Source organism: Crotalus tigris, unplaced genomic scaffold, assembly GCF_016545835.1.
Source record: "Crotalus tigris isolate CLP2741 ecotype Arizona unplaced genomic scaffold, ASM1654583v1 scf7180000019505.314820, whole genome shotgun sequence".
NCBI classification, from domain to species: Eukaryota; Metazoa; Chordata; class Lepidosauria; order Squamata; family Viperidae; genus Crotalus; species Crotalus tigris.
The window spans coordinates 44,363-71,754 of record NW_024097571.1 but is presented as its reverse complement, the minus strand read 5'-3'; the positions used below and the strand labels follow the sequence as shown (position 1 = coordinate 71,754).

The 27,392-nt window shown below is 46.5% G+C and overlaps 1 protein-coding gene across 1 annotated transcript in view; it reads right to left on the bottom strand.

Moving 5' to 3' along the window:
* Window positions 1-1,706: 1,706 nt before the first annotated feature.
* LOC120316921 (beta-catenin-like protein 1) overlaps window positions 1,707-27,392 on the bottom strand; it is a 58,342-nt gene continuing 32,656 nt past the window's right edge. Inside the window, exons 5-11 of the mRNA XM_039363086.1 lie at window positions 25,987-26,084; window positions 17,882-17,975; window positions 15,629-15,720; window positions 13,988-14,060; window positions 13,705-13,763; window positions 8,233-8,381; window positions 1,707-1,962 (exon numbers count right to left, since the gene is read on the bottom strand). Coding sequence (XP_039219020.1) covers window positions 1,722-1,962; window positions 8,233-8,381; window positions 13,705-13,763; window positions 13,988-14,060; window positions 15,629-15,720; window positions 17,882-17,975; window positions 25,987-26,084 — 806 coding nt within the window. The 3' untranslated portion in view covers window positions 1,707-1,721. The remainder of the gene's footprint in view (window positions 1,963-8,232; window positions 8,382-13,704; window positions 13,764-13,987; window positions 14,061-15,628; window positions 15,721-17,881; window positions 17,976-25,986; window positions 26,085-27,392) is intronic.

Below are 27,392 nucleotides of genomic sequence, written 5' to 3'. Positions count from 1 at the left end.
AACGGTTGCTGGAATTGGATATGTCTAGTTTAATGGAAGGAAGGACGAGAGGGGACAGGATAGCAGTGCTCCAGTATCTCAGGGGCTGTCCCAAAGAAGAGGGAGTCAAGTTATTCTCCAAAGCGCCTGAAGGCAGGACAAGAAGACACGGAGGGAAACTGATCAGGGAGAGAAGCAACTTGGAATTAAGGAGGAATTTCCTGACTGTGAGAACAATTAACCAGTGGAACTGTTTGCCTCCAGAAGTTGTGGGTGCTCCATCATTGCAGGTCCTTAAGAAGAGACTGGACAGCCATTTGTGTCTGAAATGGTATAGGGTCTCCTGCCTGAGCAGGGGGTTGGACTAGATGACCTCCAAGGTCCCTTCCATCATCACTACTACTATTACTACCACTACTACTACTACTACTACTACTACTACTACTACTACTACTACTACTATTATGGATCATCGCACAGTCAGCCAGATGTTCAGACTGGATTTGGCATTTTGTCTACCTATCGAGTCCTTACCCAGGACCTGGGATAGGCAGATGTGGATGTCCGATGGTATTACAGGTATCGTCGCAGGATGGAAGCAGTTCCTAGTAAGGCTACCTTTTGCCATTGACTAATGGCTTATTATTATTATTATTATTATTATTACTACTACTACTACTATTATTATTATTACCAAGCAAGTCCAATTGACTTTTAGAAAAGCGCCTTTGTGACAACCATGATCTGGACGATGGAGAATCTCTATAGACATTCAACCTGGAATATTCATTTCTTGCGAATCCCACCAAGCAACTCTTAGCAGAAAGGACCACAACTTCAGAAAACACCACAAAGCCAATATACTGTATATCTTTTCCCCTCTCTGTTCATCTTCTTTTTTTGGGGGGGGGGGGGGGAGACAGAGCAAATATTCAGCACAAAGGAAGTCAAGGCCCACTTCTTAGGCCAGGGGTAGGCAACCTTGGCTCTTTTATGACTCATGGACTTCAACTCCCAGAATTCCTGGGAGGGGTTTCGAAACTGAGCCATGCTGGCTCAGGAATTCTGGGAGTTGAAGTCCACCAGTCATGAGGGGGCCATAGTTCCCCCATGCTGGCTCAGGAATTCTGGGAGTTGAAGTCCACCAGTCATAAAAAAGCCAAGGTTGCCTACCCCTGGGCCCTAGGCGAACAATTTGCGTCCCACTTCGTCCCCAGTGCAACAAATCACACACCTTTTGGCCTGTTTCTGGAAACAACTGTCCAGGGAGGTGTCCCTATTCCGTCTTTCGTCCCAGCCTCGCTATTCCTCGTGACCGACCCGGGTTGAAACCACCAGCTGTTCAGGCTGACGAAGGGAAACCTGGATGTTCCCCCACCCCAACCCACCCCACCCACCTCTGGGGACTCAGCGGAAGCAAAGCGAGAATGCCACACGGAGCCACCAGCAATTTGTGTCTGCGCTGCCTGATGTTCATGTCACACTTCAGTGCCGGGAGGCACAAATGCGAGGCTTTGGAGGTGACATTCGGAGGTGGGTGGATGGCTTTTTTCCAAAGAGCTGGCATCAAAGAGACAGCTTCAAACCTCGGGCGCAGAGGGGCACAGATGCCGGAGCTAATTAGACACCCAGTGAGCAGGGAGGGAGTTAGAACGACAAGGAGGAGCAGCCCAGCTGCCTCCCGGCTTTCTTTCCCGGCTGGCTCTGCCCACGGGAGGAGAAACTGACCGGGCGTGGCAGGATCAGGCCCCCCTTTTGAGGGCACCTGCCCCGGGAAGAGCGGAAGGGGAGGAATTCCTACCTTCGTGCTCCTTTTCGGAGGTGCCCACCTTCTTGGCCTTTTTGGGGGACTTCATGAAGAGCGGGAAGATGGTACGAAGGCCCAGGATGTCCACGAACTTGTGGCAGTTGTCGGCCCCCTCCGGCCCGATCATGGCGTGGTCCAGGACCTTCAGGGCGCTGCTCCTGGAGATCTTCTTCTCTCTGCGGAGGAGAGGAGAGGCGGGTCAATGAGCCTGGGCTTGGCCGGGGAGGGGCAGGATGAAGACCGTGGGGGTCCTGGGTGCTCTCTGAGCTGGGTGGCTTTCATGCAGACGTTCCATGACCCAACTAGGGAACGTCATCAGTGCTAGGAGGGAGGAGGAGGAGGAGGAAGGAGGAGGAAGGAGGGGGATGGGGGAAAAGGAGGAAGGCTGTGGGGATCCCAGGTGCTCTCTGAGCTGGCTGGTTTTCTTGCAGACGTTTCATGACCCAACTAGGGAACGTCATCAGTGATAGAAGGGAGGAGGAGGAAGAGGAAGGAGGGGGAAGGGGGAGGAGGATGAAGGCTGTGGGGGTCCCTGGTGCTCCCTGAGCTGGGTGGTTTTCTTGCAGATGTTTCATGGCCCAACTAGGTAAAGTCATCAAAGTTAGAAGGGAGAGGAGTTTGCAGAGGTGGGGGGGGGAGGAGGAGAGGGGAGGAGGGGGAGGAAGAGGAAAAGAAAAAGGAATGTTTCATATTTATGACGGTCCCTTCCAGCTCTATTCCATTCCATTCCATTCCATATTTTCTTTTCTTTTCTATTCTATTCTATATTTTCTATTCTATTCTATTCCATTCCATATTTTCTATTCTATTCTATTCTATTCTATTCTATTCTATTCTATTCTATTCTATTTTACTCTTATTCTATTCCTACTCTATTCTAATTTTACTCTTATTCTATTCCTACTCTACTCTATTCTATTCCTATTCCTATTCTACTCTACTCTACTCTATTCTACTCTACTCTACACTATTCTATTCTATTCCATTCCATTCAATTCCATTTAGTCTACTGTGATTTAGTTTGTTTAATGTATGGTAAGCATTTACTTTTTCTAGCCCCCCAGAGAGGGATCCTTTTAAGGGACCTGGTTATAATTATGTCTCTTCAGAGCTATTTCCTGCTTTTTCCTCAACTGAATCTATGCACTTCTTCTCTTGGCTTGTTTGGAGAACAAATAATCTTTTCTGCAGGATTTTGTGTTTGCGTGTGAGAGGTGGAGAAGCCTACAAATATTGCAAAAATGAGTAAGCAAGCAAGCAAGCAGGCAAACCAGCCAACAACTCATGAAGGCGGGTCAGAGTTGCTCTGGGTTCAAGTCCAGCTGTCCACAGAACCTCTCGGTGGACTCGGCCTTTCTCAGCCCTCCGGCTGGCCTGCTTTCTGTGCTGGAGATGGACGGGAAAGGTCAGCCTCCCAAACGCCCCTGCCCAACCCCTTAAACTCCCCCCCCCCATTTCAATTCCCCCACTTATGTGGCTGTGTGTTTCCTGCCAGAGAAAAATGGAGTTTTGCCTCCAGAACCTGTTTACGCTCCTTCACAAGGACGGCCCTGCTTTTCCTTCCTAGCCGGAGGGGCTAATGAATGTCTCAAAAGAGAGAGAAAAATATAAATCTCTCTCCCTGGAGCTTTACAGACAGTCCCCGACTTACAACTGTTTGTTTAGTGACCGTTCGGAGTTGCAGGGGCCCTGAAAAAAGCGACTTTGGAGCGTTTTTCACACTTACGGCCGTCGCAGCGTTCCCCAGGGCCACGTGATCAAAATTCAGACGCTTGGTAACCGACTCAGATTTATGATGGTCGCAGCGTCCCCAGGGGGTCATGTGATTCCCCCTTTTTTGCGACCTTCTGACATCAAACTCGATGGGGGAGGAGGCAGGTTCATTTAACGACCGTGTTGCTAACTTAACCGATGCAACAAAGGGGGCAAGGAAAGTCGTCAAAGGGGGCAGAGCTCCCTGAAGAAATTTGTCACTTAACATAAATCTGGGGCTCAGCTGTGGCCGTATGTTGAAGACTGCCTGCTTCCATTTTATCTTTCACTCGACTTTTCTTGTTACATTTTTGTCGGATGGCTTCTCTATCCCAAGTACGTTTAGCCAGTTTAACTTTTCAGAGCTCCGAAGGGCAGCCTGTTGGAAGCGAGGAACCGGGATTTACTCTGCTCCTCTCCCAACACACACACACACAAACACGCACACACACACACACACACACACACACACACAGAGAGAGGGGGGGGTTGGACTAGAAGACCTCTGAGGTCCCTTCCAACTCTCTTCTTCTGTTTCCAAGCCTGCTTGCCCCATCTTGAAAATGAAACAAGTTAAAAGGCTAAACAAAGTTGGATCCTATAGCCGGAAGGGACCTTGAAAAAATACAGAATTGTGGGTATATGCATAATTCTGTACGTACGTACGTACGTATGTCATATTTATGTAGTGTATATTGTAGGTGTGACCCTTTGAGAGCTGAGGGTAACAAATTTTCATTTTAATGTATGCTGATTAGTGTACATTCAAAGTGACAATAAAGTTATTATTCTATTGTATTCTATTGTATTGTATGCTATTCTATATTTCTATTCTATTCTATTCTATATTTCTATTCTATTCTATTCTATTCTATATTTCTATTCTATTATATTTCTATTCTATATTTCTACTATTCTATTCTTAATTCTATATTTCTATTCTATTCTTTTTTTATTGAAAAGTTTTATACAAATTTATTATTACAATACAATAGCCCTCCCTCCCTCCCCCCCACCCCAACCCTCCCCCCTCACTTCCCAGAGCTGATTATAGGGTTAAAAAATAAGCAAACAAATTCTAACTAAGCTTAACCAACTATACCAATAACCAAATCCCTAAAATACTTTAACTCAAATACTAACAACAATTTCTATTCTTTTCTTAATTCTATTCTATTCTTTTCTATTCTATGCTATACTATTCTATATTTCTATTCTATTCTATTCTATTCTATTCTATTCTATTCTATTCTATTCTATTCTATTCCATTCCATTCCATATTTCTATTCTATTCTATATTTCTATTCTATTCTATATTTCTATTCTATTCTATTCTATTCTATTCTATTCTATTCTATTCTATTCTATTCTATTCTATTCTATTCTATTCCATTCCATTCCACTCCATTTCATTCTTTGTATTTTATATTTATTCTTATTCTAATTATATTCTATTTTTATTCTATTTCTTATTCTATTTCTTATTCTATTTCTTATTCTATTCTATTTTGTTCTGTTCTGTTCTATTCTATTCTATTCTATTCTATTCTATATTTCTATTCCATTCCATTCCATTCCACTCCATTCCATTCTTTGTATTTTATATTTATTCTTATTCTAATTCTATTCTATTTCTTATTCTATTTCTTATCCTATTCCATTCCATTCCATTCCATTCTTCTAATCCACCCCCTGTCCAAGGCAGGAGTCATCCTCCCTTCCACAACGAATATTTTCTTGAAAATCTCCAGCCAGGGGGCACCCACCGCTCCTGTTGCAATTAAGGTCTCTGTTTCTTTGGAAGAAGCAATTGCATATTGATCAGTGCTCCGGCAGCTGCAAGGAGCTGATCCCTGGAATATTCATGGCAATTTAAATTCGGGCTTTTAGAGATCGATGGATGGTTTGACCGATCTGTCCAAGGTTGTTTTTTTTAATTTGAAATATTTGTACTATCCGAGGGCAGGCAGTTCATCTTAATCACGGGGCTTTATGAGGAGCTGTGGACTTTGACTCCCAGAATTCCTGAGCCAGCCTGAGTCGAAGTCCACAGGTCCTAAGGGGGGTCACAACTGCCCACCCCTGCCCTAATCCAAGCTCTCTGCCTTGAGCGACACTTGCCAAAGGGGCCTGCTTTGCAAAACAGGGCCTGGGATCCTATTCTGCTAGGTGAACATCCCGCCAAGCGGCTCATGAAAAGAAATTTCTGCATTGATGCCCCAATTTGGAGTCTCCGAGCGGTTAATCAGTGGAACGGCTTCACTCCCAACAGTTGTAAGTGCGCCAATCCGGGAGGGTTTTCAAGACGAGACTGGAGAGCCATTGGTCGGAAATGGTACAAGGGGTCCTCGTGTTACAACAACTGGGCCCAAAATTTCCTCCTCCTCCTCCTCCCTACAAACTCCACTCCCGTCTAGCACTGAGGATGTTCCCTAGATGGGTCATGAAAGGTCTGCAAGGAAACCACCCAGCTCAGAGAGCACCAAGGACCCCACAGTCTGTCTTTCCTTCCTCCCTCCCTCCCTCCCTCCCTCCCTTCCTTCCTGCCTGCCTGCCTCCCTCCCTCCCTCCCTCTCTCCCCCCTCCTCCTCCTCCCCCCTTCTAGCACTGATGATGCTCCCTAGTTGGGTCATGAAATGTCTGCAAGAAAACCACCCAGCTCAGAGAGGACCCAGGACCCCACAGTCCTCCTCCTCCTCCTTCTAGCACTGTTCCCTAGTTGGGTCATGAAGCGTCTGCAAGGAATCCACCCAGCTCAGAGAGCACCAGGGACCCCACACTTCTCCTCCTCCTCCTCCTCCTCCTCCTCCTCCTCCTCCTCCTCCTCCTCCTCCTCCTCCTCTTCCCCCTCCTCCTCCCTTCTAGCATTGATGATATTCCCTAGTTGGGCCATGAAACATCTGCAAGAAAACACTTAAGCTCAGAGAGCACCAGGGACCCCACAGTTCATCCTCCCCCCCTTGTTCTCCTCCTTCTCTTCCTTCCTCTTCCTCTCCTAAGAGAAAAAGGCAGTCTCCATGTCTTGGCGGGTGACGTGGAAAGCCTTTCCCTGCAGAAGAGAAGGTGCCAGCTGAGTTTTTAACTTCAGGCTGTTTCCCAACTAACAGGACGGATTGGGCTGGTTGGGGGGGGGGGAGAGAGAGAGAGAGAGAGAGAGAGAGAGGAGAGAGAGACCGAGAGATGAGAGAGAGGCGAGAGAGAGAGAGAGAGAGAGAGAGAGAGAGAGAGAGAGAGAGAGAAGCTGGGGAGGGGGATCCCTGCCGTGCAGCCATTAGCCTGGCTTCCTTTGACCTGTGCAGAGGCCTCTGATGGCTGCCCAGGCGCTGCCGGACGGGCCAGCCGTACTGAACTTACTGAACCAGTGGATTTCTGTGTGGCCAGCCGCAGCCTCTGCAAAAGCTTTCACAGGAAGAACAGAAGAACAGAGTCTAATTAAAGCTGACTTGCAGGGGGGGGCAGAGAAGAGGGAGGGACCTCAGAGGTCATCTAGTCCAACCCCCTGCTGAAGCAGGAAACCCTGTACAGGTACTCCTCGATTTTCAGCGCTTTGTTTACAACGGCCTTGGGAAAAAAAAGTGACTTATGGCCACTTTTCACACTTAAGGGCCGGTTGCAGCCTCAGCGCGGTCCCGAGATTGACGTTCAGATGCTCGGCAACTGGCATGGACTTAATGAGGGTTGCGGCGTTCCGGTTGACGAGCAGAGTCAATGGAGGAAGCTGGATTCGCTTAACGGCCCGGCCTCTGGCTTAACCGCTCTAAGGATTCGCTTAACGAAATGCGACAAGGCAGGTGGTAAAATTTCCTGCCGTAAAGCCTGGGGAGGGGGTGAGTGGGGGAATAAAGGGGGAGGGGATGACAGGAACCGGAAGTGGCCCCAGGAGACAACGGCTGAGCGATCAAGGACCCAGGCAGGGGACACTCACAAAATGACCAGGGGGGGGGGAAGGGAAGGAGGAGGCGGAGGAAGGGGGGCAAATGTGAGTCCTGGGTGCTCTCTGAGCTTGGCTGTTTTCTTACAGACGTTTCATGGCCCAACTAGGTAACATCATCAGTGCTAGAAGGGAGGAGGAGGAGGAGGAGGAGGAGGAGGAGGAGGAGGAGGAGGAGGAGGAGGACTGTGGGGTCCTGGGTGCTCTCTGAGCTGGGTGGTTTTCTTGCAGACATTTCATGACCCAACTAGGGAACATCATCAGTGCTAGAAGGGAGGAGGAGGAGGAGGAAGACTATAGCATCCTTGGTGCTCTCTGAGCTTGGTGGTTTTCTTGCAGACATTTCATGACCCAACTGGGTAACATCATCAGTGCTAGAAGGGAGGAGGAGAAGGAGGAGGAGGAGGACTGTGGGGTCCTGGGTGCTCTCTGAGCTGGCTAGTTTCCTTGCAGACATTTAGTAAGGCTGGCCCAGGAGAAAGAGGAGAGGGAGGACAGGGAAGATAAGAGTCAGAGAGGGAGGGGAGGGAGAGAATGAGAGGAGGAAGAATAGAATACAGAATAACAGAGCTGGAAGGGACCTTGGAGGTCATCTAGTCCAGCCCCCTGCTCCAGCAGGAGACCCTGCACCCTTCCAGCCAAACGGGTGTCCGATCTCTTTCTGGAAACCTCCCAGAGCCTCTGGAGAGAGGCTGCCCCGGGGACCCAGCTGCCGCCCGTGCCTGGGGTGAGGGGAGCCCCCGCCTGCCCGGCCTGCCTCACCTGAGCATGAGGTTCATCAGCTGCAGCCCCTCCCCCTTCAGGAAGCGCTCCCGGTTGGAGCTTAGCATCAGCGAAGAGCAGAGCGAGTCAAAGAGGTTCTCCATCATCTCCTGCTCCTCTGCCGGACCTGGGTTGTGCCGCTTGAAGACCTGCGCCGAGAGAAAGCAGCAGAGGGGTCAGCAGACAGCCTCCCCGGGATCCCTCAGGAGCCCCCCCCCCGAGGCTGCCCCTGGACCCGAACGGGGCTCCTGACTTCGGGGGGGGGGCAAGGCAGGAAGACCCAGGGGCACATTTAGCCCAATAAAAGGAAAATATCTTTAGCTCAGGGTTGAACTGTGGGGTCCTGGGGGCTCTCTGAGCTGGGCGGTTTTCTTGGAGACGTTTCATAACCCAACTAGGGATCATCATCAGTGCTAGAAGGGAGGGGGGGGGTTACGGAGAGGAGGAGGAGGAGGAGAACTGAGAGGTCCTTGGTGCTCTCTGAGCTTGGTTGGTTTCTTGCAGACGTTTCATGACCCAACTAGGGATCATCATCAGTGCTAGAAGGGAGTGGGAAGGAGAATAGGAAGGAAGGAAGGAAGGAAGGAAGGAAGGAAGGAAGGAAGGAAGGAAGGGAGGGAGGGAGGGAGGGAGGGAGGGAGGGAGGGAGAAGAACTTGTGGGGTCCTGGGGGCTCTCTGAGCTTGGTTGGTTTCTTGCAGACGTTTCATGACCCAACTAGGAAACGTCATCAGTGCTGGAAGGGAGGGGAGTTTGTAGGGAGGAGGAGGAAGGGGGAGAGGAGGAGGAGGACTGTGGGGTCTTTGGTGCTCTCTGAGCTGGGTGGTTTTCTTGGAGACGTTTCATAACCCAACTAGGGATCATCATCAGTGCTAGAAGGGAGGGGGGGTTATGGAGAGGAGGAGGAGGAGGAGGAGGAAGACTGTGGGGCTCTTGGTGCTTTCTGAGCTTGGCTGTTTTCTTGCAGACCTTTCATGACCCCACTACGTAACATCATCAGCGCTAGTCCCAGGAGATTCACAAGCTGTCTATGCCAGAGCTCACCAACCTTTCCAGACCAATGTCCAGTCTCTCCTTTAAAGCCTGCAGTGATGGAGCACCCACAACTTCTGGTGGCAAGCTGCTCCACTGGTTAATTGTCCTCACTATCAGGTTGCTTCTCTCCTTGGTTAGTTTCCATCCGCTCCTTCTGGTCCTGCCTTCAGGCGCTTTGGAGAAGAGGTGGACCCCCCCTCTCTTCTTTGGGGCAGCCCCTCAAATATTGGAAGACAGCCATCATATCGCCGCTAGTCCTTCTTTTCACTAGACTAGACCTACCCAATTCCTGCTACCAGGTTGGGGAACGGCAGCATTTATGCGAAGGACTATTTATATATTAAGGAAGGTAGCAAATCCTTCTATTCCCCACCCTTCAGCCAGAACTGAAGAAGCTCCTTGGATGAGAAGCGAAACCTCTTCACGGGGAGGGAGGGGGAATCAAGGAAGTCCAGTTACCCCTTGAAAAAGCATCTTTGGGACTCCAGGCAGAATCTGGGCAGGCAGCTGGTATCGCACGGACCTCCTTCCGACTGGCTGGCAGGGCAGCCCTGCTGTGCCACCCGGGGGGGGGGGAACGCTTCAGCCCCCTTGTTGTCTTTCCACTCAATGGCTCTTGGGGCCATCTTGCTTGACAAGCTACAGGAGGCAGCCAGCTCCGCTCCTGAGCTGGGAAGACTCAAGGGCTGACATTGCTGCCATCCTCCCATTCCCAGGAGTTCCTCAGCTCACAAACTGCAAGGCCGGGGCGAGGGGGGCACCCGGAGACAAGCCCTGGCACAGAGGGCGCGTCACGAAATCAAAGCGAAGCCATGCCATGATGATGAGAAGCAGAAAGGGGAAGGCTGGGCCAGGAGAGGTCTTCAAAACAAGGGCAGCTTCCAAAAGAAGGGGATGCTGCGCAGGTGGTCCTCGCTTTACGACCTCAACCGGGACGCAATGACGATCTTATGGTTCCGGCTAACGAAACACTTCAAAGAACTTCCAGGCACTGATTTCCCTAAAAGTCTTTTATTGCTTCAAAATGTCGGCACAGGCATAACAGAAGGTTTATGCTAAGATCTAAATCAGTGTTTCTCAACCTTGACAATGTTAAGGCATGTGGACTTCAACTCCCAGAATTCCACAGCCAGCATTGCTGGCTGTGGAATTCTGGGAGTTGAAGTCCACATGCCTTAACATTGTCAAGGTTGAGAAACACTGATCTAAATTCTCTTCCTCTGAGCAGTTAAATTATCAGCATGTTCCCTCCCTAAATTAGCTGTGGTATATCACATTCCCCAATTAGTGTGAAGGTCCAAGGTTTCCTTCCTCTTTCTTTCCCGGGCTTTACCCCCACCCTCTTCTGCTCTGCATTAACCCCAAAAATACCAGACAGTTCTGCATATTGTCAAAGCAAGAATATACAGTATTTGCAACGTTGACAGACGATTCTTAAAGGAGTCGCACCCAACACGATGATCTTTGTTGGCCGATTCCCTGTGAATCACACGGCCGTTAAGCGAATTTAGATTCCTCTTAACAGAGTTTATATTATTTTTTCATTTTGAAATGGATTTGCCGCCTGTCTCGTATTCAACAAGCCTGCATGGCGTACAGCGTTAATATAACATATAGAAGGCAGGTCAACAAGTTGCAAATAGATGCAGTAGGTTAAAAATTTTTTGGGAGGGCTGGTTTTGCAAAAAGGGGTATATTAATCAGCATTCAAACTAGAGGGGATGATATACGAAGAGCAAAAAAATTCTGGCTCAGGATTCACACATGGTTGGAAAAGATGACTAAAATACAGAGAATTTAAACCAGCATTCTTTTTGTTAGGAATAGTAGGAGCCAAGTATGAGAAGGAGATGGAGTATTTAATATTGCATATATTGACAGCAGCGAGAATAGGATTTGCCCAATACTGGAAAAATGAAAATTTACTAACTGAAGAGATCCTAGTTAAGAAAATTTTAGAATGTGCAGAAATGGATAGATTAACTTTAGAGAATAAAGAGAAAGAAGATTCAGTCTATTTCAAAACATGGGGTAATTTTGACCAATGGTTAGAAAAACGAACTAGTGAGAAATGAATGTAATGTTATCGTGTATATATACTAGTAAGATGAATGATAAGTATTGATTAACTGATATTGTTCATGATTGTTGTTTCTCATATTCATTATAGTTATCTACTATTATAGTAATTAGTGTTACTGAACATTGTACTCGGACAACAGTCTGTTTGCTAAAGCTTGAAAATGTCAATGGGGGGTATCCCAATGTTCCCAACCCTGAGTCCCACCCCAAACCCCAGTTCCCATCCCGCCCCCAACCCTATAAAACTCAGTAAAACTTTGATAAAAAAACCTAGAGGGGATGATATACGTATAGGTGGTGTTTTTTTTAATGAACTTTTTTTTAATGCTTTCATTGTTTTGTGGGTTTTTTTCTCTTTCGGGGTTTTTTTTTTTTTGAGTTCTGTGTTTTTGCATTTTGACTGGAGGCTAAAGCATATAAGGAACGGCTGCTGGAATTGGGTATGTCCAGTTTAATGAAGAGAAGGACGAGGGGGGATATGATAGCAGCCTTCCAGTATCTCAGGGGCTGCCCCAAAGAAGAGGAAGTCAAGCTATTCTCCAAAGCCCCTGAAGGCAGGAGAAGAAGCAACGGATGGAAACTGACCAAGGAGAGAAGCAACCTGGAACTAAGGAGAAACTTCCTAACAGTGAGAACAATTAACCAGTGGAACAACCCACCTCCAGAAGCGGTGAATGCTCCAACACTGGAAGTTTTTAAGAAGAGACTGGACATTGGAATATTGGAAGAAGGATTCTTTGCCTACTTTAGAAGAATGGTTTCTTAAAGTTTCTTATTTATCTGAAATGGCAAAAATTTCAGCTTATCTGAAAGACCAAACTCAAGAGAGATATATTTTGGTGTGGAAAAGATGGGTGAATTTTATACAGAATAAATATGAGATTAGAAAGTATTATTTAGCTTTTGAATAACTTATGTTTAAGGCTAATGGTTAGAATTTTTGTTTTTATATATTGGAGTTAATGTATTTAAAATCTTGTTTCCTGGATGTATGTATAATTGTTTGATGTTCATTTAAGTTGTATGGGTTTTTTTTTTTGTTTTTAACCCTGTATTCAGCTCTGGGAAGGAGGGGGGAGGGTGATGGGGGGTGGGAGGGGGGGAGTATTTTATTGTAAAACTTTAAAAATTTTCAATAAAAAAAAAGAAGAGAATGGACAGCCATTTGTCGGAAATGGTATAGGATTTCCTGCATGAGCAGGGGGTTGGACTAAATGACCTCCAAGGTCCCTTCCAACTTTATTATTATTATTATTAATATTATTATTGAATAAAATAAGAGCCTATATTTAAAAAACACGAAAGCATTTAAAAAAAACATCTTAAAATCAACCATCACAGAAACCCTTGCTGTTCAGAAGCCGACTGAGAACGTCAGAAACGCTGCAACCAGCGTCAATACATGGTGGGGTTTGTCAAGCATCCGAATTCTGATCACGTCAAAACCGGTCACAAGTCACATTTTTCAGGGCTGTTGTGACTTCAAAGGTTGCTAAACAAACAATCTTAAGTCAAGGACTTACTACGTCCTTGTGGTCTTACTCAGGATTTATAGAGCGGTACCAATAGTTCACCTGATTTTGATCCTGTGCGTCTGTTTACAGTCCTTGGTGGCATCAACAGAGGCATAGAATCAAAATCACCTGAAGTGTTAGCTCTGCTTTGTAAATCCTTAGTAAGGCCACACCCGGAATCCTGCATCCAGTTTGGGTCACCCCATTAGAAAAAAAGATGTTGAGACTTTGGAAAAAGTGAAGACAAGAGCAATTAAGACGATTAAAGGCCTGGAGACTAAAACATAGGAAGAACGGCTGCAGGATTTGGGTGTGGCTAGTTCTAGAGAAAAGAAGGACTAGGGGAGACACGATTGCAGCATTCTAGTATTTGAGGGGCTGTCCCAAAGAAGAGGGAGTCAAGCTATTCTCCAAAGCACCAGAGGGCAGGAGAAGAAGCAACGGATGGAAACTCATCAAGGAGAGAAGCAACCTGGAACTAAGGAGAAACTGTTTGACAGTTAGAACAATTAACCAGCGGAACAACCCGTCTCCAGAAGTTGTGGGTGCTCCATCACTGGAGGTTTTTAAGAAGAGATTGGACAAACATTGGTCTGAGATGGTATAGGAGTTGTTGCCTGAGCAGGGGGTTGGACTAGAAGACCTCCCTCCCAGCTCTGTTCGGATTGACTGGACCTGTGAATGCTCTTTCAGGATCTCTCAAGGTGGGCTGCAGCCTCCCCACCAGGGTCTCAAAGGCCGCTGGGCTTCAGCTTCCATTTTCCCCTCAGTTAAGCGTTGCCCACCCTCCTTCTCCTCTCAGGGCCCTCCCAGGGCAAGCAAAAGGGCAACAAATTGCTCACCGACAGTTGCTGAAGCAGCACATCAATCCCATCCAGCTCTCCCAGCATCTCCCGGTTGTCTGCAGGAAGGAGGGGAGAGGTCAAAGGTCAGATCTGACTCCCCCCCCTCACTGGGCAAAGGAGAGGAGGGGGGGGCACAGTCAGCTACCTGCCATGTCAATCTCAGCACCTAAAATCCACAGGACTGTGCAGAGAGCCCAGGGCAAGGAGAGGAGGTGGGAGGGGGGTTGGGGGGCACAGAGCCCCCCCCCATGACCTGGGGAAGGGCAGGTTCAGGGCTCACCGTCTGTGTTCTGGAGGAGGATGGCCAGCACCTCGCTGCAGTAGAGCTTGTTGGCATCAAAAGGCATCTTAGCCTGCAAGGGGGAGAAGAGCAGAGACGTAGGTCATTTAGCATTCTTCCCGGTCATTTAGCATTCTTCCCGTGGCAAACAGAGGCCGGTCTTGGGGGGGGGGGTCAAGGTTATGGGAATTGTAGTCCTCAGGCTCCCATGAGTCATCCTGTGTCAGAGCCTGCAACAACCCAGGAGCAGACACAGCCAACAGTGGTTTGTACCAAAGGGTGGTTTATCTACAATATCTACTGTACAATGCTACACACGTATCACTAGGAACAATATACATACACGTGCTACAGGCAGAATCCAACAAAACAGTAAATACAGCAGGAAAGGGAAAAGAAAGAAAAAAAACCACACACTAGTAGAGACTCCCATTTTTTACAAAGGCTCTGAAAGAGACAACAGCCAAGAAAGACTTAGAAAGAGTGCAGAGAAAAGCAACAAAGATGATTAGGGGACTGGAGGCTAAAGCATATAAGGAACGGCTGCTGGAATTGGGTATGTCCAGTTTAACGAAGAGAAGGACGAGGGGGGACATGATAGCAGTGTTCCAATATATCGGGGGCTGCCCCAAACAAGAGGGAGTCAAGCTATTCTCCAAAGCACCTGAAGACAGGATAAGAAGCAACGGATGGAAACTAATCAAGGAGAGAAGCAACCTAGAACTAAGGAGAAACTTCCTGACAGTGAGGACAATTAACCAGTGGAACAACCTGCCTCCAGAAGCAGTGACTGTTCTAACACTGGAAGTTTTTAAGAAGAGTCTGGAGGGCCATTTGTCTGAAATGGTGTAGGGTTTCCTGCCTGAGCAGGGGGTTGGACTAGATGACCTCCAAGGTATCTTCTAACTTTATTATGGATCATTGCACAGTCAGCCAGATGTTCAGACTGGATTTGGCATTTTGTCTACCTATCGAGTCCTTACCCAGGACCTGGGATAGGCAGATGTGGATGTTTGATGGTATTACAGGTATCGTCGCAGGATGGAAGCAGTTCCTAGTAAGGCCGCCTTTTGCAATTGACTAATGGTGAATCTGTCAATGCCAATGGTGTTCAAGTGGTGCTCCAGTTGTTTTGGGATTGCACCCAAGGCGCCTATGACTATTGGTACTACCCTTGCTTGCCTTTGCCTCAGTCTTTCTATTTGTAGGTCTTTGCTTCCAGCATCATCATCATCATCATCGCATCAGCTGATCAGCTCTTAAATCAGGGCTCTTCAAACTTGGCAACTTTAAGACTTGTGGATAATTCAACTCCCAGAATTCCTCAGCCAGCTTTCCAGTTTGAAGACCACTGTCTTAAATCATCACCTTGATATCCTGGCTAATTTTTCTTTAGTTCACTTGTCAGGAGTTGGAGAAACTGACCACAAGGCTCAGCCTGTCTACCAATACAAGGCTGATACTAGCAATAGTAGAAAACAGAATAATGGGCTTGGAAGGGACACTGGAAGTCTTCTAGTCTAACCCTCAACCCTCAACACGGCTGGCTCAGGAATTCTGGGAATTCAAGTCCCCAGGCCCGAAAGCCAGCACAGTTGCCCACCTGCCTGAGCCCTCAGAGAGAAGCAGGCCGACACTCACCTTCACCCTCTTGAGGAGCCACTGCATCAGGCCCTGCTGAGCAGCATCCACACACATCTCTGGCCGAAACTCCGCCATGTTCTCAATGATAGCTTTGAGAAGAGAAGGATTCAGAGGGAAAGAGAGAACGCAGAAGACATGGTCAGTTCTGAATTCCCAGAGATTTCATAACGTATCTCAGTGGTTCTCAACCTTTTTAATGCCGCGACCCCCAACCGGTCGTAAGTCGAGGGCTACTCAACCGGTCGTAAGTCGAGGACTACTCAACTGGTGCAGCACCGTTTGCAGAATGGGACTTTTGGCGGGCTCAGCAGGGCAGAGACAGCCTGGACAATTCCTATTGGCTTTTGAAAGCCAATAGAATTAGACTCTATTCAAGAGAGTCTATTCTATTGGCTTTCAAAAGCCAATAGAATAAAAGGGAGTAGCACAGCTAAGGAAAAGGGGGAAAAAATGGCGGACTGCGTTGTTTGGCGACCCCCGTGAAATGGTCGTTCGACCCCAAATGGGGTCCCGACCCACAGGTTGAGAACCACTGATGTATCTCAACAGCCTTCCCAACCCAGCAGTCTTCAACATTCTCTAAGACAGGGGTCTTCCAAGGTGGCCCTTTGATGACTTGTGGACTTCAACTCCCAGAATTCCTCAGCCAGCCTCCATTTTCTTTCTTAGATTTAAGACAGGGGTCTTCCAAGGTGGCCCTTTGATGACTAGTGGACTTCAACTCCCAGAATTCCTTAGCCAGGCACACGTGCCTGGCTGTGGAATTCTGGGAGCTGAAGTCCACCAGTCATCAAAGGGCCAAGTTTGAAGACCCCTGCTCTAGGACAATCCTTCTTAACCTTGGCAACTTTTAAGAGCCATAGTTGGCTGGGAGATTCTGGGAGTTGAAGTCCACGTGCTTAAAAGTCGCCAAGGTTGAGAACCGCTGCTCTAAGAGGGGGTGGTCCTTTGGCCAGGGTTGATGAGGGGTAGGTCATGGTCTTGAGAGGCCCAGGTGGCTGGAGGTGGTCTGAGGGGTCCCCCCCCCCCCATATTAAAAGCTCTTGTCCACACTCTTGTCTGGAAGTTGAGTCATGGCAACTGGACCTCCGGACAACTCTACTGGAGGATTGAGAATCTTCACTGACATGGGAAGTTTTTAAGAAGAGAGTGGACAACCATTTGTCTGAAATGGTAGAGAGTTTCCTGCCTAAGCAGGGGGTTAGACTAGAAGACCTCCAAGGTCCCTTCCAACCTATTCTATTCTATTCTGTTCTATTCTATTCTATTCCATATTTTCTATTCTGTTCTATATCTGTTCTATTCTATTCTGTAATCCTATTCTGTTCCATATTTTCTATTCTATTTCATATTTTCTATTCTATTCTATTCTATTCTATTCTATTCTACTCTATTCTATTCATTCCTATTCATATTTATTCTATTCCTATTCCTATTCTACTATTTCTATTCTATTCTATTCTATTCCATTCCATTCTTATTCTATTGTTACTCTGTTCTGCTCTTATTCTGTTGTTATTCTTTTCTATTCTAAATCTGTTCTATTCTATTCTATTCTATTCTATTCTATTCTATTCTAAATCTATTCTATTCTATTCTATAATTCTATTCTATTCCATATTTTCTATTCTATATTCTATTCTATTCTACTCTATTCTATTCTGTAATTCTATTCTATTCCATATTTTCTATTCTATTCAATTCTATTCAATCCTATTCCTATTTATTCTATTCCTATTCCTATTCTACTCTATTCTATTCCATTCTATTCTCTTCTAAATCTGTTCTATTCTATTCTATATCTGTTCTATTCCATTCTATACCTGTTCTATTCTTTCCATACCCATCTCAATTTCCTTTTTGCCTTATTGTCCATAAATATTGTCCATTCATAAACAATGCAAAAGAACACAACAAGAATGTATCGATACCATAACCAAAAACATCTTTTCGGTTATCCTACCGATATATTCTCCTTGTGTTCTTTTGCACTGCTTATATAAATGGATAACATTTATGGACCATAAGACAAAGAGATGCCTTCTGATGCCAACAAACTCTACTGCAGCCAGGTGCTGCCCATCCTCCTCCAGAACACGGATGGTGAGCCCTGATGGGTGGATAGCAGAGAGCCGGGGTGTGTGTGTCTACAATCAATTCAACAGCCATCTCCAGCGTGAAGAAGTCTAGGAAGGTGAGGGCAGATCTGACCCCCTTACCTCTTCCCCCTCCAATGGGCACCCAACTTACCCAGCGTATTGTGAACGCCGTCCGCCTCTTCCTTGACGCTTTCATCCAGCCGCTCGAGATTCTGCACCAACAAGGCCACCACCTGCCCTTCCACCTGGGCCAAGGAAGAGGGAGAGAGAAAGGGCAGGCTCAGAGCAAGCGGGCTGGAGGAGGACAAGTCAACCTGAGGCCCCTGCGCTGGCCGAAGGCAAGAGACCAAACGTAGCAGAAATGAAAATGGCGCCACCGAGGGATGCTTTGATTAGTACAATGGCTTTTTTCTCTGCAACTCCCCTGGTCAACAAAGATGATCAGGGGGATGGAGGCTAAAACATATGAAGAATAGTTGCAGGAATTGGGTTTGGCTAGGAGGACGAGGGATGACATGACAGCTGTCTTCCAGTATCTCAGGGGCTGCCCCAAAGAAGAGGGAGTCAAGCTATTCTCCAAAGCGCCTGAAGGCAGGACAAGAAGCAACGGATGGAAACTGATCAAAGAGAGAAGCAACCTGGAACTAAGGAAGAATTTCCTGACCGCTAGAACAATTAATCAGTGGAATAACCTGCCTCCAGAAGTTGTGGCGGGAGGGCGGGGGGCCGAATAGACCTGTAACGCGCTCATTAGCTAAATTGTTGGCTTCACAGAGACCATAAGAACGTGCCTCCCATTCCTGGCTTACACTCTTGACGATGTCAGCAGGCACTGACGAAAGCTCAGTTTTAATAAAAAAATTTAGTCTCGGTAATCCGAGTTAAAGGGAGACGAGTATAGCTATTTCAAGCTCTTTAGCTCTCATCAGCTAGTCTTACCCCTCTGGGATTTGAACCTGGGCAGCTTGCATGTTAGGCAGCTGTATTAACCTTTAGGCCACAGGCTCCCCCTCACCCCTGTCAGCAGAGACCAGGGAGGATATATATCTATGTGTTGGGTGAAGCACCCAGTCTACCAAATATAAAGCAATCTGTTCTGCGTTTCATTCCAGTCTAGGAGCATCTTTTGCAGGCAGACGTCACTACTGTAAGCACTGTAAATTCTCTCTCTCTCTCTCTCTCTCTCTCTCTCTCTCTCTCTCTCTCTCTCTCTCTCTCTCTCTCACACACACACACACACACACACACACACATACATATACATACATATACACATGTAATGTGAAGTAAAATAAGGTGATCACCAGGATAAAGTCATAAACACAAATGTTTAATCTACAAAACCAAGCTTTCGTCGGCCACACTACCAACATCGACCCGATCCAGGGTCAAAGCGCAGAGGCAGCCAGCCACATAAAAACAGACTCCCAGATCCAGCATTTTATACCGTGACGAAGTCGGTAGTGTGGCCAACGAAAGCTTGGTTTTGTAGATTAAACATTTATGTTTATGATTTTATCCTGGTGATCACCTTATTTTACTTCACATTATGTGTATACCCGGGATTCGTGTTTTTAATACTATTAAGAACAATATACACATGAAGGAGGGGAGGAGGAACAATATGGGCGGGGGTTATGAATCTAGGGCACAATTCCGGGAGACGGATAAACAAGACCAAAATAGCCGTGAGGCTTGTAAGGATACTGAAAGTGATAATTGCCCACCCCCACTCGTAGAGGGAAGTCGTGTGTGGGATGGTGGTGGGGGGGAGGCTATGAGCAAGGAAGGCAAAAAGATCTGGACTCCCAACTCTGAAACAACTTATGACAGAATGCAGACTAGTAATGTGGGATGTAGGCTGGAGACCCAACCCGATCAGCTGGGGCCTATGACACGCTCCAGGAGCCGGAAGCAGACACTAAACAGCTGTATATAAGACTCTCCCCCGGCACTTACCTTTTAACCCTGACGATGTCAATTGTGTTTGACGAAAGCTCGGTGGATTAAAACTCTATTTTTATAGATACTCTCTTGGTGATCATTACTATTTGACTAATATATATATATATATATATATATATATATATATATATATATATACGGCTCTCCTTTTTATTATTTATTTCATTCACATATATATCTCAATAATAATAATAATAAAAAACCAATACGCAACCATAAAAACAACAATAACTGTTTACCACCCAGAGCCACTGATTGGAGACGGGCAGGTATACAAATTAATTAATCAATCCAATTGGGAACAAAGACTGTATGAAAAGCAAACCAGGCAGAGGAGCAAGCTGACTTGATGTAGGCAAGGCCTTGGGCTCTGTTGAGAAATACAAAGAATTTGGTCTGCCAAGCTGGGCGGGAAGCCCTTTGTGCTACCTTCAGCTAGCAATTTATTGACCATCCGGGAAAGGTCAGCTGGATGGCTGCACACAGCGATAGCAGAAAAGGAAATGCTTTGCCACAGCATCTGCTAATGGGGCAAGCACCGTGAGCTTTGCTGTCCAGCAGAAATGCCATCTCCCAGTGACTGAGGCAGGAAAGCAGAGTGGATTAAAAAAATCAGGAATCTTTCACCATTATGGTTTGGTCTCGGGTTTTAAGATTAATGTAAATAAGACTAAAATTTTACCTAAAAATATGTCGAGTCAGGAGAAGCAGATTTTGGTTAACTCGACGGGTTTTGAGATTGTTAATAAGGTAAAATATTTGGGGGTGATGCTGTCTGTTTCTAATGCAAAATTATTTAAAAACAATTATGAAAGGTTGTGGGTCGGGGTACAGAAAGACTTGAAGAACTGGGAAAAGCTGCAATTATCCCTCATGGGAAGAATTGCAGTGATAAAAATGAATATTCTACCCAAGTTTCTTTTTTTGTTTCAAATGTTACCAATTTTGAAAAATGAGATTAATTTAAATGAGTGGCAGAAGGGTCTCAATAAATTTATTTGGGCAGGGAAAAAACCAAGGGTTAAGTTCAAAATTATGCAAGACTTCCGTGAGAGGGGTGGACTCAAGGTACCAAATTTGAAATTATATTATGATGCGGTGGTTTTAACATTAATTAGTGACTGGGTAAATTTGACAAATTCTGAGATACTTTATCTAGAGGGATGGGATTTACTTTATGGGTGGCATGCCTATTTAATATTTAATAAAAAAATAGATTGGGCTTTTAAATCTCATATTTTAAGAATTTCTTTACTTAGGATTTGGAGAAAATATTATAAAAGTGATTTTAAAGTACCATTATGGGCTATACCTTGGCATGCGATAGAAGGAATAAAAAGAGGGGTTAAAATGGATATGGTGTCTTATAGACAGTTACTTAAATGGGATGGACAAAACTGGCAATTAAAATCACGGGAAGAATTAGCACAAGAAAATTTTACTTATTCTTGGTTCCAATATAGGCAACTACTAGATAGATGGAAGATGGATTGTAAGGTGGGTTTTCTTAGAGAAGATGAAAATCTTATTAAGCAACTGAAGGATCAAAGACAAACCCACATTAAGAGAATTTATGGGGTTTTAGTTGAATTGGACTCAGAAACGGAACTAATTAAAGATTGTATGATTAGATGGGCGCAGAACTTTGGTGAGCCAGTTTCATTGGACACCTGGGAAACTATTTGGGTGAGAAATGTCAAATTTACTCAAGCACAGAATTTAAGGGAGAATTTTTATAAAATGTTTTATAGATGGCACCTTGATCCACAAAAAATGTCTTATATGTACCCTGACGTGCAACCTAAATGCTGGAGATGTGGTTATAAGGAGGCTTCCTATTATCATATTTGGTGGTCATGTAGAGAGATAAAAGCATTTTGGATCAAAATATGGTGGAATATCCAGAGAATTTTTAGAAGGAGGGTAAAATTCACTCCGCAATTATTTTTGTTAGGTATTGTTACAGATTGTGATACAAAGGAGGTTGTATTGATGTTAAACTTGATCACAGCCGCGAGGCTGTTAGTTGGACAATATTGGAAGAAGGAATCTTTGCCTACATTGCAGGAATGGTTTTTTAAAGTAGCTTATTTGGCGGAAATGGCAAAGATTTCGGCTTTCTTAAAGCAACAAACGCAAGAGAAGTTTTTTGCTATCTGGGACAAATGGATAAAATTTATACAATTTAGATTGGGTATACAAAAATATTATATAGCCTTTTCATAAGTTTTATTTTTATATATATTATAGATATCTTTTTTATATATATAAATATAGAGTTTTTAATTTAATTTTTTTTTTTTTTTTTTTATTATTTCTTAAGCCTATATTCTGCTCTGGGAAGCTCAGGGGGGGGGAAGGGAGGGTTTTTGGGAGGGGTGTGGGGTGGGGTTTTTTTTTTTATATGTATTGTTTAATTTTTTTTCTCTTTTGTATATGTTGTTTTTTGTTCTGTATTGTTCTTGTTTTTTTTGTAAAATTTATAAAACTTTTAATAAAAAAAAAAAAAAAAGAAAGAAATGTTAAGCACTCATACTTACTAAAGTCAAATAACAGCTCTTTCTCACACATTTATTGTTGCATTAGCTTTTGTGGTTCATGGTGCATTTCATCAAATAAAAAGTTTGCTTTGTAAAAAAAAAAAAAAATAAAAAATAAAAAAAAAAAAAACAAAAATCAGGAATCTGGTTTAAAAGGTCAGAATACAGAATAACAGAGTTGGAAGGGACCTTTGGAGGTCTTCTAGTCCAACCCCCTACTCAAGCAGGAGACCCTATGCCGTTTCAGACCAATGGCTGCCCAGTCTCTTCTTGAAGACCTCCAGTGATGGAGTACCTACAACTTCTGGAGGGACGTTGTTCCACTGGTTGATTATTCTCACTGTCAGGAAGCTTCTCTTTAATTCCAGGTTACTTCTCTCTTTGACCAGTTTCCAACCATGGTTTCTCCTCCTTCCCTCTGGTGCTTTGGAGAACAACGTGACCCCCTCCTTCTTGTGGCAGCCCCTCAAATACTGGAATACTGATATCATGTCACCCCTGGTCCTTTTTTTCTCTAGACTAGCCAAACCCAAGTCCCTTCAGGAGATGGATAAGAAGGAACTGAGTCCTTGAGGACACAAAGAAAAAAAATGACACACAAGACAAGAGAACCTGGACCGGAACCCATGAGACCCCCCCCTCCCCAAATCCCATCAAGAGCTACCAGACCTGTCAATCAACAAGGCAACAGGAGCTGCCAGTCCTGTCCATCAACAAAGCAAAGAGCTTTGGGGATCAAAGGGACCCTGAAGGCCCCACTTTTAGAGCCTGTTTGGATCCAGACCTGGTGACTTCCGTCCCTCTGGCAGCCTAGTGGAGGAGGAGGTGGGTGAGTGTGCATGAGTGTGTGCGCTCGCGCACACTGAGAAAAAGCAATTAAAGTCAGAACAATTCGCCAGTGGAACCACCTGCCTCCAGAAGCGGTGAATGCTCCAACACTGGGAGTTTTTAAGAAGAGACTGGACAGCCATCAGTCCGAAATGGTATAGGGCAGTGATGGCAAACCTTTTAGAGACCGAGTGCCCCAAACCCACTTATTTATCGCCAGGTGCCGGGTGGGCGTGGCCCACTGGGTGGGCATGGCTGTGGTGGTGATGGCAGACTGGGTGGGTGTGGCCAAGGTAGGCATGGTCATCTCGATGTTGCTCATGGGGAGGGATGCCTGTGGAGGCCGGGCAGGATTGGGGGAGATTCAGGGGGTCTCTGGCAGGTGGGGTGGTGGGCCCAGGAGGCTCGTCCTGCGGGGAGAGGCGAGGCAAGGCGAGGCAGAGCGGGGGTGCCATTGTCACAGGCCAAGGTGAGGCAGGGGCCGGGGCGGCTGCTGCCTGACACCATCGGCCCCCGTACACAGAGGCCAGCAAGCGCATGGGTGCTGGGATGCATCCAGCCACGTGGGACCTCGGCCAATTAGTGGGCGGCTGGTTGAAGAGGGACAGTTGCCATCTCCGGGGCATGGCGCGCGTGCCCACAGAGAGGGCTCTGAGTGCCGCCTCTGGCATGCGTGCCATAGGTTCGCCACCACTGGTATAGGGTTTCCTGCCTGAGCAGGGGGTTGGACTAGATGACCTCCAAGACCCCTTCCGACTTTATTATTATTATTAGAAATGTAAGTTGTCACCAGCAAAGTTTTGCTGTTCCTTTAAATCCGTCCGGTCTCCGGGTCTGCCAAAGAACCGGTTGCGGTTCCCTGTTGGGTTGAAAGTGATCTGAGCGTGCCTGTTGACCAGGGCTGGGAGTTTGTGTGCACGTAAGGCACACAAGCCACACACTGGAGCGTGTGTAACACTGGCCCAGCTGGGCTTTGGGGAGGTGGCTGGAAAGGGAGGTCCAAAAAGGGAGAGGTGGAAGAGCAGAGAAGAAGCGACTCCCGGCTGAAGGGGAAGGAAATATTCAGGCCGATCAAAAGGGTCTTCACGACTGATTAAACAAATAAATAAGCAAGTAAAGAGAGCTGGGAGAGGGGAGGACAGGCCAGCTTGCAAGCTTCAGAGTGGGAGATTCTTGATACGCTGACTTGGCACTACCCTCCCCAGAGGCTGGCAAGGCCCTCCTGCAGCCTCTGGGCTCCCTTGTTGCCTTCTGCTTTCAAGCAGAACCACGGCAGGGGTGAAACAACCTGGCCATTTGGGTGTGCAAAGGAAGGGACTTTTTCACAGAAAGAAAACGCAAAGCGGCACCTCCGAGGAGGAGCTTCAGGGCAACCGAAGTTTCCGGGCGCCGGGAAGCCTCCAGCCACTTGCCTGCAGGTCAGCCTGCCTGCAACCCCTGGGGTGCCGCCATCTGCCCTGTCCAATTCCTCAAAAGCCTGTCGGTGCCCGTTACGGTCATCTCCACACACCCAGCCCTCCAAAGGCCGAGAGCAACCCGTTTTCCTTTCCGGCACCCAAGAGGAAAGCGTCAAGGAGGAGTCCCCGGTCCGCCCTCGCTCTCAGATTGCGACCCTGGGCACCTCCAGACACAAAAACAAGAAGCAGGCAACTGCAGAAGAGGGCCAGCTGCCCAGGGCATCCTTGCGGCCAGTTGTTTTCAAAAGGCAACTGGACTTCCTTTGCTTTGCTTGTGTCAATGCTGCTAAGGTGGGATGTTTTTGCTTTGACAAGAGTTAGATGATGCTGGGGGGGGGGGGGAGAGGAATGTGCATGAAAATTCAGCTAGACCAGTGTTTCTCAACCTTGACAATTTTAAGGCATGTGGACTTCAACTCCCAGAAGGGATTTAGCTATGCAGAGAGGAGGAGGAGGAGGAGGAGGAGGAGGAGGAGGAGGAGGAGGAGGAGGAGGAGAAAAATATAAGGAGGAGGAGAAGGGGGAGGAGGAGGAGAAGGGGAAAAGAAAAAAGGAGAAGGGAAAGGATGAGGAAGAGGAAGAGGAGGAGGAGGAGAGGAGGAGAAAAAAGGAGAAGCGAAAGAAGGAGGAAGAGAAGGAAGAGGAGGAGAGAAAGAGGAGGAGGAAGAGAAGGAGAAGGAGAAAAAGGAGAAGGGGAAGGAGAAGAAGAAAAGGAGAATGGGAAAGAGGAGGAAGAGGAGGAAGAGGAGAAAAAGGAGAAGGGGAAGGATGAGGAAGAGGAGGAGGAGAGAGGAGTAGGAAGAGGAGGAGGAGGAGAAAAAAGGAGAAGGGGAAGGAGGAGGTGGAGAGGAAATGAAAAAAGAAGGGGAAGGATGAGAAGAGGAGAAAAAAAGGAGAAGGGGAAGGAGGAGGAGGAGGAGAGGAAAAGAAAAAAGGGGAAGGATGAGGAAGAGGAGGAGAGGAATAGGAAGAGAAGGAGGAGGAGGAGAAAAAAGGAGGAAAGGGGAAGGAGGAGGTGAAGAGGAAAAGAAAAAAGAAGGGGAAGGAGGAGGAGGAGAAAAAAGGAGGAGAAGGAAGAGGAGGAGAGAAAGAGGAGGAGGAGGAGGAGGAGGAGGAGGAGAAAAAAGGAGGAGAAGGGGAAGGAGGAAGGAAAGGGAAAAGAAGAAAGGAGAAGGGGAAGGAGGAGGAGGAGAGGAAAAGAAAAAAGGGGAAGGATGGGGAAGAGGAGGAGAAAAAAAGGAGAAGGGAGGAGGAGGAGGAGGAGGAGGAGGAGGAGGAGGAGGAGGAAGAGGACACCTGGGGTCCGTGGTGCTCTCTGACCTTGATGGTTTTCTGGCAGACGTTTCATGACCCAACTAGGGGCCACCATCAGGGCTAGGAACGCTCCTCCACTGGGCTGAGGGCTCCTTCCCAAGATCTGGCCTGGCCTCCAGAAAAGATCTTGATGGCCAGCAGGGGCTACTTACCAAGGCGTCTATGAGGACCTCAGCTCCTTCCTCGCTTTCATGGAGGGTGTCGATATCTGTCAGCTCCTGCAGAAGATCCACCACCGCAATGGCCACATGTAGGAAAGGGTTAAGGCAAACCAAGACAACTAGCATGGCTGGCTGCCTGGCTGGGGAATTCTGGGAGTTGAGGTCCACTAGACTTAAAGTTGCCAAGGTTCGACATCCCTGCTCTAGGGTCAAGGGTCAGGAGTCCCACTGCAGGTTGGAGACAAGACTGAAGTCCATAAGTCTTAAAGCTGCCAGTGTTGGACGCCTTGGGTCAAGGGTCAAGATTTCCTGGGTCAAGGGTCAAGATTTCCGATGGAGATTGGACACAAGACCTTTGTCCCCAGGTCTTACAGTGGCCAAGGTTTAGGGCCACCCTTCCCATTTCTTAGTTGCTTGCTCTCTTGCTAGTAAGACCACACCTGGAATACTGCAACCAATTTTGGTCACCCTATCACAAAAAAGATGTTGAGAGTTTGGAAAAAATTCAAAGAGCAACTAAGATGATCCAAGGCCTGGAGACTAAAACATATGAAGAACGGCTGTGGGACTTGGCTTTGAAGAAAAGAAGAAATGGAGACATGATAACAGTATTTCAGTATCTGAGGGGCTGCTTCAAAGAAGAGGAGGGGGTCACATTATTCTCCAAAGCACCAGAGGGAAGGACGAGAAACAATGGCTGGAAACTGACCCAAGAAAGAAGCAACCTGGAATTAAGGAGAAACTTCCTGACAGTGAAGACAGTTAACCAGTGGAACACCTTGCCACCAGAAATCGTGGGCGCTCCATCACTGGAGATTTTAAAGAAAAGACTGGACATTCACCTGTCTGAGACGGTATAGGTTCTCCTGCTTGAGCAGGGGGCTGGACTAGAAGACCTCCAAGGTCTCTTCCAGCTCTATTCTATTCTATTCTATTCTATTCTATTCTATTCTATTCTATTCTATTCTATTCCATTCCATTCCACTCCATATTTTCTATTCTATTCTGTTCTATTCCATTCCATATTTTCTATTCTATTCTATTCTATTCCATTCTATATTTTCTATTCTATTCTATTCTATTCTGTAATGCTATCCTATTCTATTCCATTCCATTCTATATTTTCTATTCTATTCTATTCTATTTCTATTTCTAATTCTATTCTATACTATTCTATTCTGTAATGCTATTCCATTCCATTTCATTCTATATTTTCTATTCCATTCCATTCCATTCTATTTCTAATTCTATTCTATTCCTTGCCAAATAGCTGCCAAAGGAGAAAAACGAATGAATTAGAAGTGAGTTAGAAAGAGGACAGTTGCTTTGCAGCAGGGGTCCCCAACCCCCAGATCCGAGGACCGGTACCGGGCCGTAGCATACCAGCAATCGGTCCG